The sequence below is a fragment of the Chrysochloris asiatica genome, unplaced genomic scaffold (genome assembly GCF_000296735.1).
Source record: "Chrysochloris asiatica unplaced genomic scaffold, ChrAsi1.0 scaffold00024, whole genome shotgun sequence".
NCBI lineage: Eukaryota > Metazoa > Chordata > Mammalia > Afrosoricida > Chrysochloridae > Chrysochloris > Chrysochloris asiatica.
The window spans coordinates 7,226,755-7,242,572 of record NW_006408542.1 but is presented as its reverse complement, the minus strand read 5'-3'; the positions used below and the strand labels follow the sequence as shown (position 1 = coordinate 7,242,572).

At 38.7% G+C, this 15,818-nt stretch overlaps 1 protein-coding gene across 2 annotated transcripts in view; it reads left to right on the top strand.

Moving 5' to 3' along the window:
- Positions 1-15,818, top strand: part of MAP4K3 (mitogen-activated protein kinase kinase kinase kinase 3) — a 295,533-nt gene that overhangs the window by 272,358 nt on the left and 7,357 nt on the right. For both annotated transcript variants that reach the window (XM_006839381.1, XM_006839380.1), the window contains 3 exons: positions 9,399-9,570; positions 14,353-14,421; positions 14,499-14,591. In XM_006839381.1, coding sequence (XP_006839444.1) covers positions 9,399-9,570; positions 14,353-14,421; positions 14,499-14,591 — 334 coding nt within the window. The remainder of the gene's footprint in view (positions 1-9,398; positions 9,571-14,352; positions 14,422-14,498; positions 14,592-15,818) is intronic.

Sequence of the window (15,818 nt, the reverse complement as noted above, 5' to 3'; positions counted from 1 at the left end):
AATGTAATGAAACAAGCTATATGAATGGTTGAATGTGAAGCTGATGATGTGCCCTGTAAACTTTCACTCAATCCAAAATAAAAACATTTAATTAAAAAAAAAAAATCTTTACGGGAACAGAAAGCCTCATCTTTCTCCTGCGGAACAGCTGGTAGTTTCAAATTGCTGACCTTAAGGTTCGCAGCCCAATTTGTAACCACTACGCTACCAGAGCTCCTTCCAGGTAATGGAAAGGTGTCTACAAATGAGGCTTGGGGAATGAAGAAGTACCTAGGCACGGGATGGGGGCACTCCAGCAGCCATGGGGAAGAAAGGACGTGGGAACCACGGAATACCTGGCGCTTCACGTTCCAGTCCTGGGGACCACGCTGTGTCTTCTAGCACTTTAAAACATAGTTATGGTAGCCAGTAACTACTAAGAACATTGTGTATTGAGTGAAAATTGTTTATTTCTAGTTACGTTCCATTTTGTTGTTCATTGCCTTGAGTCATTTCCAATTCATGGCAATGCTGCATAGGGTTTCTGAGAGGCTGTTGTTGCGTTTGAACTGCCGACCTTGTAGTTAGTAGTCCAGTGCTTGTCCTACAGTACCACACTAGGATCCTATGTAACATTTTTTTTTGTTGAATTGTAAAGTACCGTAGAGTCGGTTCCGACTCATAGTGACCCAGCACAGGGTTTCCGAGGCTGCAGGTCTTTACGGGAACAGAACACGTCATCTTTCTCCCATGGAACCGCTGGTGGTTTCTAACTGCTGAGCTTGAGGTTGGCAGCCTGACTCGTAACCACTAAGCTACCAGAGCTCCTTCCTATGTAACACTAGTTATATGTTTATATACATGTGGGGTCCTAGTGTGGCTCTGTAGGATAAGCACTGGACTACTAACCACAATTTAGTAGGACTGATTGCTCAGGGGCAGTTGGCATGTTGACAGGGGCTCAGTGATTGTCCTCTCAGCGATTGTCTAGCCTCTTCTCCCAGGGACAATGACTGTCAGCCAGAGCCATTTAAGCAGGAAATTATTCTATGAAAAATTGAATGTGGCATGTAAAAGACTATTTAATTTAAATATGTTAGTGTTTAATGTGCTAAAATTGACAGTTATACGAAAGTGAGTGAGCATCATGACAACCTCCGCTAATGGTAAATCAGATTTGAAAATTCTAGGAGGATTACTCAGACAAGCAATGAGGATTTATCTCAGGGAGAATTCAAAAAAGGAAACCCCGTTGTTAGTGTTATTTTCAGGTACCATCAAGTTGGTTTCAACTTATAGTAACCTTATGAGCAACAGGGCGGGGCGAAACACTGTCAGGTCCTGTGCCAGCCTCACAATTGTTTTTACATTTGAGCCCATTGCCTCTGCCGCTGTGTCCTTCCATCTGCTTGGGGCTCTTCTTCTTTTTCTCTGACCCTCCACATTTTATCATGCATGATGTCCTTCTGCAGGACTGATCCCTCCTGATACCCTGTCCAAAGAATGACAAAGTATCAATATCCTGGCTTCTAAAAGCATTCTGACTGTATTTTTTTCCAATACAGATTTGTTTGTTCTTCACAAAGTACATAGTACTTTTAAAAATTCTACTCCAATACCAAAATTCAAATGCATCAATTCTTCTACAGTCTTTCTTATTCTTTGTCCAATGTCCACATGCAAATGATACAATTGAAAATACAATGGCTTAAGTCAGACACACCTTAGTCCTCAAACAGACATCTTTGCAATTGAACAGTTTAAAGAGGTCTTGTGTGGCAGATTAGCCTAATGCGACATATCATTTGATTTCTTGACAGCGGCTTCCATAAGTTTTGATTGTGGATCAAAGCAAAATGAAATCTTAGACAACTTCAGTCTTTTCTCCATTTATCATGATGTATTTACTGGTCCAGTGGTGAGGATTTTTGTTTTCTTTACATTGAGGTACAATCCATGTTGAAGGCTGTAGTCTTTAATCATTATCAGTAAGAATTTTTAAGTCCTCTTTGTTTTCAGCAAGCAAGGTTGTATCTGCATATTACAGGTTGTCAATGAGTCTACCTCCAATCTTGATGCCACATTCTTCCTCATATAATCTAGCTTTCCAGATTATTTGCTCAGCATACAGATTGAATAAATACATTTCCTGATTTTAATCCATTCAGTATCCCTTTGTTCTATTCAAATGACTGCCTTTTGGTCTATGTACAGGTTTCTCTTGAGCACAATAAAGAATACTCATTCTTCACAATGTTATCCATAGTGTGTCATGATCCACACAGTTGAAAGTCTTTGGATAGTAAACCACAAGTAAACATCTATCTGGTATTCTTGGCTTTTCACCAAGATCCATCTGATACCAGCAATGACAAACTTAGTTCCACATTCTCTTCTGAATCCTGCTTGAATTTCTGGCAGTTCTGGCAGTGTACTGTTGCAATTAATTTTTAATAATCTTCAGCAGAATTTTACTCAATTGAGATTTTTCCATGATTTCTATATTCCATTGGGTCATCTTTCTTTGGAATGGGCACACATATGGATCTCTTCCAATCAGTTGGCCAGGTCATCCAAATTTCTTGACATAAATGAGTGAATGCCTCCATTGCTGCATCAATTTGTTGAAAGATTTTAATTTGTATTCCGTCAGTTCCTGGAGTGACTCCCTTCTGTTGTTTTTTTTGTTTTTGTTTTTGTTTTTAAGCTTTCTGCATCATTCAGTATTGTTACTATAGATTCCTTCAATACTGCAATATTGCAAGTCAAACCCTGGATTTTTTTCCTCAGTTCTTTCACCTTGAGAAATGCTGAACATGTACTTCCCTTTCTGTTTGCTTACTCCTAGCCTTTGCATATTTCATATAATTTGTCTTCTGGAACTGCCCTTTGAAATTTTCTATTCAGCTCTTTTGCCTCCTTATTTCTTCATTCGCTTTAGCTTCTTTGTGCTCAAGACCACATTTCAGAGTCTCTTCTGATATCCATTTTGGTCTTTCATGTTTTTTAATGACCTTTTGCTTTCTTCATGTATGATGTTCTTTATGTCATCCCAACAACTCTCTGGTCTTCAGTAATTAGTGTCTAAAGCATCAAGTCTGTCCTTGAGATGGCCTCTAAATTCAGGCAGGATGTATTCAAGGTCAGATTTTGACTCTCATGGACTTGTTTCAATATTCTGTATCTTCAGCCTGAACTTGCATGTAAGCAGTTCATGTGATGGTCAGTTCTACAGTCTGTCCCTGGCTTTGTTTTCAGCTGACAGTGTTGAGCTTTTCCACCGTCTCTTCCTATACTTGTAGTCATTTTGATTCCTGTGTATTCCAGCTTGCATTTGCTTTTTATGTTGTTTAAAGAAGGTATTTGCAATAAACAAGTTATTGGTCTTGCAGAATTCTATCGTGGTGTCCAGCTTCATTTCTATCACCAAGGCCATATTTTTCCACTACTGATCCTTCCTCTTTATTGCTTTCCAGTCACCAGTAATTATCAATACATCTTGATTGCATGTGTGATCAATTTCAGACCGAAGACGTTTGTAGAATTCTTCAATTTCTTCACCACTGGTTTTGGTGTAAATTTGAGTAGTAGTCATTAACTGGTCTTGTAACTGTATGGATATTATCCTATCACAGACACCATTTATTTCATGGTAGATCTGGAAATGTTCTTTTTGACAATGAACCTGACGCCATTATTCTACAATTTGTCCCTCCCAGCATAGTAGCTTATATGATTGTCCAATTCAAAATGACTTAATACCAGTCCACTTCAACTCACTAATGCCTAGGATATCGATGTTTGTATGTTCCATTTCATTTTTTACAACTCCAGTTTTCCTAGATTCATATTTCTAATTATTAATGGATGTTTACAGTTGTTTCTCCTCATTTTTAGTTTTGCCCTATCATCAAATGAAGGTCCTGAAAGCTTTACTCCATTCACATCATTGTGTACAACTCTACTCTGAGGAAGTAGCTCTTTCCCAGTCGTTCTTTAGCTTATCTTCTGGCACTGTGTGGGACAATGTTCACTGCTATTCATGAGGTTTTCGGTGGCCAAACATTCAGAAGTAATCCACCTCTCCTTCCTAGTGGGTGTTAGTCTAGAAGCTTTGCTGAAACCTGTCCAGCACTGGTGACCCTGCTGCTATTTCAAATACTAGTGGCATAGTTTACATCATCACGGCAACATGCAAGACACCACAGTATGACAAACTGACAGATGAGTGGTTCGAAATCCCATTGTTGCTGATAGATGCCATCGGGTTGGTACTGATTCATAGCGACCTTATGCACAGCACAACGAAACACTGCCCGATCCTGGGCCACCCTCACTATTGTTGCCATGCTTGAGTCCATCGATGCTGCCACTTGGCCAGTCCATCTCGTTGGGGGTCTTCCTCGTTTTCTGTGACGTGACCCTCCACCTTACCAAACATGATATCCTTCTCCAGCGACTGGTCCCTTTTGACAATATGTCCAAAGTAGGAGAGACGAAGTCTGGCCATCTTGGCCTCCAAGGAGCAATCTGGCTGCACTTTTTCCAAAACAGCTATTGTTTCTTTTGGCAGCCCATGGCACTTTCAATATTCTTCTCCAGCACCATAACTCAAAGGCATCAATTCTTCTACGGTCTTCCTTATTCACTCTCCAGCTTTTGCATGCATATTAGGTTATTGAAAATACCATGGCTTGGTTCAGGCGTACCTTAGTCATCAAGCTGACATCTTTGCTCTTCAACACTTTAAAAAGGTCTTGTGCAGCAGATTTGCCTAATGCAATATGTTGTTTGATTTCTTGATTGCTTCTTCCTTGAGTGTTGATAGTTGATTCAACAAGAATGAAGTCCTTGACAACTTCAATCTTTTCTCTGTTGATAAGAATGTGTGTATTGGTCCAGTGGTGAGGACTTTTATTCCCTTTACATTGAGATGTACTCTAAACCGAAGGCTGTACTCTTTGGTCTTCATCAGTAAATATTTTAAGTTCTGTTCACTTTCAGCAAGCAAGGTTGTATCATCTGCATATCGCAAATTGTTAATGAGTCTTCCTGCAATCCTGATGCCATGTTTTTCTTCATAGAACCCAGCTTCTCGGTTGATTTGCTCAGCATACAGATTGAATAAGTATGGTGAAAGAATACAACCCTGTCTGTCGCACATCTGTGTTAATTTTAAACTATTCAGTGTTCTCATGTTCTGTTCGAGCAGCTGCCTCTTAGTCCAGGTACAGATTCCTCAGGAGCACAATTAAGTGTTCTGGAATACTCATACTTTGCAATGTTGTCCGTAGCTTGTCATGATCCACATAATTGAAAGCCTTTGCATAGTCAATAAAGCACAGGTAAGCATCTTTCTGATAGTCTCTGCTTTCAGCCAAGATCCACCAGACATCAGCAATGATATCCCTCATTCCACAGCCTCTTCTGAATCCAGCTTGAACCTCTGAAAGTTCTCTGTCAATGTATGCTTGCAGCCATTTCTGTATTACCTTTAGTAGAACTTCCAAAGTCTCATTTCAGTGGCTTAAATATTCTGATAATCTTGGTATATTATATGTAAACACAAAAAGAAGATACTCCCCCTCATATTATTAAATAGAAGTCCTGATTTGGTGCTGTAGGATACGCACCAACCATAAGTTCAGTTTGAACTGCAAGGTCAGTAGTTCAAACTCACCAGGCACTCGTAGCAAACCTTATAACAGGGTCAAGGTGAGTCGAACCGTCTTGATGTCACTCGAACAACAACAACCATTGATAGATAGATATTTTTAGAGAAGAACTATAATTATGTATAGGGCAGTAGTTTGGACATGCCATCCACTCCAAAGCTTTAGAAACCCTACGGGGCAGTTCTACTCTACCCTTTAAGGTCGCTAGGAGTTGGAATTGACTCAATGGCTATGAGTTGGGTTTCTTATTTCTTTTATTTGATAGGACATATAAAATGTAAAATTTAGTAAGTGTAATACCAATGTTTATTAAATGAAATTTTCTTTAAAAATATAAAAATACTTGAACAAATGTATAATCGTGGCTTATTCTTTGATGTTAGTTTTTCTTGGAAGAGTTTATAGTTTTGGGTGTCAACAGTTGTCAAATCTCAACAAGAATTTTGTATCAGAAGAGTAAAAAGACCATTACAAATCCTGAAAAATAAGTGCAGTGGAGATTATTTAACTTGGCACTTCTCACTTGTTTTGACTTATTTTAGCCAGTGTAGCTCTGTTGTTGTTAAGTACCCTGGAATGGGTTACAACTCGTAATGACCCTGTATAGGGTTTCCAAGGAGATTTAAATCTTCGCAGAAACAGGAAGCCTCTTTCTTCTGCAGAGCGACTGGCTGGCTAGAACCGTGGACTTTGTGGTTCACAGTCCAGTGCTAACTTTTTTTTAAAATAAATTGAGTTCCTTTGGGAGTTGTAGTAAGAAAAGTATTGAAAATACCAAGGGGACTTCTGTGTAAAGAAATACAGTTATCAAACAAAAGCTTGAAAAGTAGTCAACCTAAACTACTAAAGTAAATTGGTTTTAATGGTTAATATCCACTGATAAAGAGATATAGCAAAATTGCCATCTTTTATATATATATATATATATATTAAAAAACACCACCACCACCACCCAGTTATTTTGTTAAGAATATTCTGGTACCTGAGAACTCCCCATCGCACTCCTTCCAGACACCACCCTCTCTTTCCTACAAAGGAAATTAGTATCTTGACTTTTAAGGCTAAAGAAACTTACTAGTTTTCTTTCTAGTGTTACTATATAAGCATGCATGGCTGTGGAACTGGGACACGGGGGTCATGTCATCTGACCTGCTCTTGCTTCACCAGGTGGGGAGGAGAATCAAACTAAGCATCATAAGCCTGTGGCCAGTTTCTATACAGTTGAAGTCAGACATGCCTTCATTTTCAAATGTTCTGTAACACCAGCTGCCCCTCCCACGGCACTCTCTGCTTCTCATCTAGGTTAGATAATACAGTACATTGGCCACACAGACCTCAGACACCATACTTACAGTTATGGGGGGTATTAGGGAAATTAATGGGTTATATAATTCAGGACCAGAAATGTTCAGAACACAGTTCTTTGGTCATGGCAGCGTCTTTCTGCCATGCTTACAGGCAGGACCTTTAGCCTCTGCCCTGCTCAGGAAATGTTAAAAAAAATTTCAGCACTGGTGCTAGGGGCACTCCACTTCACTATAAACCTCTCTCGCCCCCCAAGACGCTCAGCTCCAGTTCCTCCATTATATGCCTGGAGGCATCTCACTCCACAAACAAGCTTCCTGCCCAAAGCTTTACTTGCTCAATGAGCCAGAAAGCCCACTGTGTTCTAGCTCTTGGTGCTGCTGTGGCTCCACTGCTACTGCTCTGGTGTTACAGCTCTGTGTGCACAGGGATCTCAGGGTCCAGTGGACGCACTCTACTCCTGGCTTTTCACTCTTGATGGTAATGAGATCCCCCTTCCTGCTTCTGAGATGGCTCATGTTAGATTTGTTAGAGTTCCAGATTTTACAATCACAATTAGCCCTGTTAACAGTCATTCACAACTGAACCATATCATCCTAGCAGCATCTTCTCCCACTTTCTCTTACTCTGACCCATGGTGGGGTAGAAGGAGGAGTGTTTTGTGGGCATTACAAAGACTATGGGTAGAAGAGCTATATGAAGTAATTCACTGCACTGTAGTCTCTAACCATTAGAATTAATTTCACCTGACTTTTAAATTCTAGGTGTGGAATTAACAATATGTGCTCATGAGGATGGCACCAGATCCGGCAGCGTTTCGTTCTATTATGCATAGGGTCGCTATAAGTCAGAATCAGACAACAGCAACATTCATGTGTGTCTGGCTTCTCTTTGCAATATTTTGTGTAGTTTGGGGATGTAGCTATAGATTATACCTCACGAGTTACTACTTGGAAACCACAGGGTTGCTGTGAGTCAGAACCAACTCGACAGTGCTTAACAACAACATATTCCGTTGTGTCATTATGTCGTAATGTTAGTTATTCATTCTCACTATTGATATTAATTTGGTTTGTTTACAGTTTTCGGTCTTTCTGAACAATGTGACAGCAAACATTCTGGTATATGTCTCTTGTACTGTTTTGTAAGATGTACCTTCAGAACTGCCCTTGTGGGTAGAGAATGCATACTTGTACATCATGTAGTTGCTGTTGTTTAGTGCTGGCATATCTGTTCTGACCCATAGCGACCCTGTACAGGGTTTCTGAGGAAGCTGGTGAGCGTGAACCACCAACCTTGCAGTCCACCACATTAACCCACAGTGCCACACCAGTGGTTGTTCCTATTTTTACTCTCATATCAGTATATGGGCTCCTGGTATGGAGCTGTAGGATCAGCACTGGACTGCTAATCACAAGGTCAGTGGTTCAAACCCACCAGCTGCTCCTTAGAAACCTGCTGTGAGTCAGAACCGACTCAGTGGCACTTAAAGACAACAACATCGGTATGTGGTTTACTCCTTTCTACCACTGTTATTTTTTTTCTTCTTAACCTGTCTAGTGGGGATCTACAGTATTCCATTGTGGTTTTATTTCTAATTGTTAATTGAAGTTAGTAGTGTTTTTCCAAACTTAAATTTATTTATTCTCTTTATAAGATAAAAATGATTTCTAAAGCTGTTTAAACATAAAACTAGTTGTGACCTACTGAATGAAATCACTTGAAATAGAAAGCTAAATTTCTTCCTCATTGTGACTTACTATTCATATTTCTAATAACAGTGTCTCTGGCTAGTTAGATTTTCAGTTCTCTTATCCATGTTTGCTCAGATAAATATAAAGGCAGAAAGAAGTCTCACTAAAGAAGATCTAATTGGGAGACAGGAGACCATGCCACGAAGGGCAAGAGGACCCTGAGCCAGCCACCCAACTCCTGGGCATCAGTTTTCAACTCTGAAAAAAAGTGGATTGGACAATTCATTTTTAAAGTTCCCTTCCAGTCCTGTTAACTATATTGTCAGGTGCCGTTGAGTTGATTCTGGCTTAAAGCGACCCAGTGTGAGAGAGTGGAACTGCCCTATAGGATTTCTCAGGCTGTAGTACTTAGGGGAGGAGAACTGTGGGTGGATTTGAATCACTGACCTCTGGGTTAAAAGCCGAATTCTTAATCATTGTGCCACCAGGGCTCCTTCTCCCAGCTCTCATAACATAAAATTATGTGATTTTAACCTGAAGAGAAAATTTCACATTGGTAAACCTAAAATCTGTATTAAAATCCTTCATAATTTAGATTTTTCTGCATGCCTGGAGTTTCTGTGACAAGAAGTATTGTTACAGTAGAAAGCTATTTTATATATTTTTATAAAACTAAGGATTCTTAGTATAAATTATGTAGCTTTTTGCTTTGCTTTGTGTAATGTAATTTTGTTTCTTCTCCCAGCACATAGATTTTCCTATACCGTGTCCACTTAGAATGTTTGAAATGCTGGTAGTTCCTGAGCAGGAGTACCCATTAGTCTGTGTTGGTGTCAGCAGAGGGCGAGACTTCAACCAGGTGGTTCGATTTGAGACTGTCAATCCAAATTCTACCTCTTCGTGGTTTACAGAATCAGGTTTGTGATTTTAATTGAATTAATAAGATCACCTTATATAAAGTTCCTTCATATTAACACACAATTTTTCACATATACATCTGTTTGTGTAATATGAGATATACCTGGATCATTTTGTGATTTTTGAGACACATGTGGCCTAAATTGTGACGTTTTCAATAATAGCCTGCATATGCTAAAAATAATAATAATAATAATAATAATATGAAATGAGTGAAGACTTACAGAGCAAATCTTCATTTTTCACATTCAAATAAATCATACATTTCCTGTCATTTCAGCGATTGCTATCCCCTCTATGTAACATGAGTTTTTCCACTTCCTCTCTGTGATTCTTGTTTCCATTTCACCCTCCTTCCCAATCCTTCTGAATTTTGACCTTAGGTAAATATAGCTTTCACTCCATTAAATACCTATCAACTACTTGGCTGAAAATTGAGCCACAAGGGCTAGTTTTTGTCCAAACTTCTGAAAGGTGAGCAAGGGCCATAGTTTCAGGATCTTCCAGTCTCTTCCTCACCAGTAAGCCCAGTTTTTTATGTAATTTTGAGGCTTGTTTCACATTTTCTCCCACTCTTTCTTGGATCTCCCAGTGTGATCCCTTTCAGTGGTAGCTGGGCACCATCTACTTCTTCTGATCTCAGGGTCATGAATACTGTCATTAGTCCATTGGACTAATTGATTCCATGTGTCTTCAGTTTTCATCACTCTTTTTAACTCTGTACACAGAGAAGCCAATAGTTGTATCTTCGATGGCAGCTCATGAGTTTTTAAGATCCCCAGTCGCTACTCACCAAAGTAGAATGTAGACCATGTCTTTGTGGACTTTGTTATGATGCTTGTTATTCTTGTTGTTAGGTGCTGTTGAGTCAATACCAACACATAGGGACCTTAAACACAACAGAAGGAAACACGGTGCCCAGTCCTACACCAAGCTCATAGTTGTTGCTGCTCCTGAGACCATTGCTGCTGCTGTTACTGTGTCTATCCATTTCATTGGTGCTCCATTTTACCAAGCTTGGTGTCCTTCTCCAGGGGCTGGTCCCTCCTGATACTATGTCCAAAGTATGAGAAACGAAGTCTGCTCATCTTCACTTCTAAGGAGTATTCTGGCTGTGCTTCTTCCAACACAGAATTGTTTGTTCTTTGGGCGATCCAAGGTCCCGAAAGCTTTACTCCATTTGTGTCATCACTGTCAGCTCAACTTTGAGGAGACTGCTCTTCCAAAAGTGTATTTCAAGTGTTTTCCATCCTGAAAGGCTCATCTTCTGGCACTGTATCTGACAGTATTCTAGCGTTCTTCATCATGTTTCAGTATTCAGTATTCTGGTGCTGTCTAACAGTGTTCCACAGTTATTCATAAGGTGTTCAGTGACTAAATATTGGAAAGTAGTCCATCTCTCCTCTTTCCTCGTCTGTCTTAGTTTGGAAGCTCAGCTGAAACCTGTCCACCATTAGTAACCCTTCTGGTATTTAAAATGCTGATGGCCTAACTTCCAGAATCATATCAGCATGCAAGCCACCACAATACGACACACTGACGGATGATTTGTGGTTATTATGCTAAATGTTTTTAAAAAATGTTTTGGTAGTACACTCACTAGAGCTCAGTTTTGCAAAGTTTTTTTTTTTAACTTATCTAGTGCTGCTATAACAGAAATGCCAAAATTGGATGGCTTTAACAAAATGCAAGTTATTCTTTCAGTTTAGAAGGCTGCAAGTCCAAATTCAGGGTGTCTCTCTGCCAATTCTGGGGAAAGATTCTTGTGTCCTTTCAACATCTGTGGCCCCAGCATTCCTTGGAGATCTCCATGGGTCTTAGCATCAATTTTCACTTGTGTCTAGGAGCTTCTCATTGCAGGGACCTCAGGTCCTAAGGATGTATTCTTCTCCTGGCTCTTCTTTTCTTGTAGTACTGAGGTTCCTCCTTCTCTGTGCACCTCTCTCTCCTTTTATCACTTGTAAGATAAAAGATGACACAGGCCATAGCCCAGCAACATGTTCTTTACATCAGATTAGGACTGTGACCTGGGTAAGGGGGTTGCAGCCCACCCTAATCTCCTGGTAACTGACTGGCTGATCACATCCTGGGGGGATTGCATCACTAAATAATGGCCAAATTTCATCTTTACATAACTGCCGAACCACCTCCAATTATGACACTGCCAAATTGACACAGATTTTGGCAAGCACTATGCCATCCATGACCGTATGTAGTTGTTTTGAATGCTATTTATTAATACAACAATGAATCTTTATGAAATGCTATTTTTTTGTTAGATGCTGTCAGCTCATGTTGACCCTGTCTAAACAGAACAACACCCTCCGGGTCCTGTAGCACCCTAACAGTCGTTACTGTGTTTGAATCCATTGTTATAGCTGTTGTGTCAGTCCATCTCATTGAGGGGTTCACTCCTTTTCTGAGCCTCAAAACTTGGGTACTTAATGATTCTCTAACTCAGAATTTTCAAGTGTTTAATGTAATTTTAAATAGTACGTACCTGAAACTTTTCATTATTATGTATAACTCCAGTTGTCCTGCCTCCCTGATGATTTTGCCTTTTTAATCACATTTCGTCAGTGTAGGAGTGTTGGTAAAAGGGGTCACTCAGTATCTAATACAGACACACGGTTCCCAGCCTTGAGCATGCATCAGATTCATGCTCTGCTGATTCTTTAACTTGGAAACTCATGAAAACACACGGCTAGATCCCTCAGGTTTCATTCAGTACATCTAGAGGGGCACCTGAGTATTCTTATTTTTCTTTGTTCCTAATTAATGCTGATAATGATGGTCTGAGACCACACTTTGAGAACCACATTGATACACGAACCTCAGGCTAATGGAAATAGCAATATAAGTAAAAAGAAATTGTTAATAGAATTACAGAATTTTTAAATGTGATTTGTTTTCCAGTCTGTACTTGAAATTGATGCATAGGTGCTCCCTAGTAGCTTTTATTTATATATATATAATGTGATATGTAAAATACAATTTGTAAGTAAACAGCTACTCTCATATGAAACTTGAGTTTCATGCTAAATAAATTGCGTTGAACTCTCATACTTAATAACCATGACCTTAAAAGCCATTTTTAACTTTTATATTTAAAGTATCATGATTGTTATGAACACAGTTACTGTAAGAGACTTGTAATGTTAACTCTTTAAAGGCAGCAATTTAGAATGTTTTCTACACACATGGCTATTTAAAAGGCAATTTTTAAATGTCCTTCAATGGCCCTTTGACTACTAGGGAACTGATTAGGCATGAGTTCATTGAAAGCATAGAAAATTGTTCACAGACAAAAAATTAAGGGACATAGGTTTTTTAGGGGAATGGGAAAAAAAAATCACAAACAATATAGTTACTAAAGCCCAGGTGCTGGTAAATAATGCATTGAAGTTAAGAGATGGCTTTCTATTATGGACACATTGTTGAAGGAAAACATGGTCAGCCCACTGCAACATTAAGAGGCTTCTCTGTGGTCCCCCATACTCCATTATATCTCGTCTACCTGTCACCCCTTTCAGAGAGCTGGTACACTCCTGCTGTGCAATCTCTTCCTCTCTAACAGGAAGGGATTACTGGTTGATTTGTATTTTATTGTATGAAGGGTTTTATACAGCTGTGAGTAAGACAGTGTTTTACCCTAATGAACCACTTCTACTAGGAATCAAATGTGACAAATATGAGGAGACTTCAAGAAATTTGTAGAAAAATAGAATTTTTCCATGAACCTTTTGAAGCCCATCCCCTTATTTAATATGTCCTATGTTTTTGAATTGATGAGAAGATGCAGAGAGGTTAAAAAAAGTATGCTAGGACATCAGATAAAATTATAAGCCAGTGGTTCACAAACTTTGCTATCCCATAGACTCACCTGGGAAACTTTAAAAAATCTGAGTGCTCCAGGTCACGTGCTTCCCCCACACACACACCCCCACCCCCCCACACACAAAAAAAAGAAAGAAATGAAAATATCTTAAGGGTAGCAGTCAGACAGCAGCATTTTTTTCACGATCACCAAAGGATTCCAGTGTTTGGGAACTACTTGTTACAGACAATTGATTTTTAAAAAACTTACTTTCCTGAGTTTCTATCTAGTATTGATACCCTGTCATCTTGAATCAAAGTAGACTGGATAGACATGGTCAGATTCTTCAGTTTCACCAGTTGTATAAAAACTACAGACCTGGTTGCCCTGACTTGCACAGAGGCCCTTTCTGTATTCTAACCCTAGTTACAGAAGTACTAGATCTAAAATACATTTGTAGATCTGAACTATGGCAGTCCTTGGGTGTCCTAAGTACTACGAAAAGTGAAAAACAGGAAGATAGATTCTAGATCAGACCCACTCTCCAGGAAATACAAGGCCAAGCATAAAGGCGTATAAGCTCAACAATGTCAGTTTTTAAACATCCTACTTCATGGAAAATAAAGTTACTTAAGCATACAAAGGACCGGTCCAGGCCTTCTGAGCTTAAAATCCGAAATCAGAGTCATACTAATATTTTAAAGATTAGACTCTCAATTCAAATATGATTAAGAATATAACCACCACCAATTTCAGTGACAGTGACCATGTTGAGTACTTACATAGTTTAACACTTGTGTCAAAGTTTGAACAACTTTGACTATACAAGCTCTTACCCAACCCATATATGTAGTTAAAGATGTATATCCATTTCGAGTACAGTAGCCTCAGAATTCCTTTTTTTTTAATACCTATATACTTTGAGTACTGGTTTTTCATTTATTGAACATTTTTTGTGTTGTAGATACCCCACAGACAAGTGTTACTCATGTAACCCAACTGGAGAGGGACACGATTCTTGTGTGCTTGGACTGTAAGTTTTTATTTATGAACATCTTATTTTAATAAGATTACTTTTCTCTTCGTTTCTGAGTGACTTTTTTTCTCTAGGTTGTATAAAAATAGTAAATCTCCAAGGAAGATTAAAATCTAGCAGAAAATTATCTTCAGAACTCACCTTTGATTTCCAGATTGAATCAATAGGTAAGTAATTTCTTGGTTGATTGAACTGATTAAAACACTTGACCTGATAATTACCTGATGTTATAAAAAATATACTACTAAAGACTCAGTTTTTAAATAAATGGGAGATAATGAATATGAAATCAATATTAGACTTCACTTTTACATATTCTTTAGTTTCATAATTATAGTATAAAAAATATCTTCCTTTCAGATCTGACATTTCAAAAGAAATATCATTTCTCATAGTTATGATTTTCCATTTTCCCAGACTCCTATAGAGTTTCCTTATAAATGCTTTACAATATTTAATACTTTGTATGCTGTAATGGGGAGTCCTGGTGTGGCATTGTGTGTGGGTTAATGGACCAGACTGCAAAGCCATTTGAACTGCAAGGTCGGGAGTTTAAGCTCACTAGCTGCTCTTCGGAAACCTTATACAGGGTTGCTATGGGTTGGAACCGACTCGATGGCCCTTAACAACAGCAACATGCTGTATTTTATTTTTGCTAATATGTATCTGCTGATCCCACTTAAAAACCTACTGCCATAGTGTCAATGCTGACTCATAGCGACCCTGTATAAGGTTTCCAAGGCTTTAAATCTTGGACCATCTCATCTTCCATGGAGCAGCTGGTGGGTTTGAATTCCAGTACTTCTCTTAACAGCATCACCAGGATTCCTCCTTATCTACTGATCATAGTTTTAAATACATGGAATTTTCTTTCTTATTAACTTCTTGTTTTTCTTACATTTTGTTTGACAAGAGCTTTTTCTAGCAAAGTTGTTTCTGAATGGTATCATCAGTATTTTAAAATAATTATGTCCAGGAAAAGGAAGGTGAAGATAATTGTATATGGGATTGTGCTAGGGAAAATTAATGACAATTTATATTTTTATTTATAAATATAAATTAAAATGATGAATTGTATTTAGCTTTAAATAACTTTTCTGATGTCTTTTATCAGGAAAATAAAGATAAGGTCTGGATTGTTTTATGGATGACTTTTATGTACTGTGTTGTTGTTAAGTGCCATCGAGTTGGTTCCATCTCATAGTGACCCTGTATAGGGTTTCCAAGGAGTAAATGATGAACTTGAACTACTGACCTTGTGGTTCAAACTGACTTTACAGTCCAGTGCTATACCACAACTCCATTTACGTACTATACAAGGATTGGTAATCCCAATCCTATACAAACTGGTGAAGATTATAGAGAAAGAAGGAATGATGAGAAAATCAATTCTG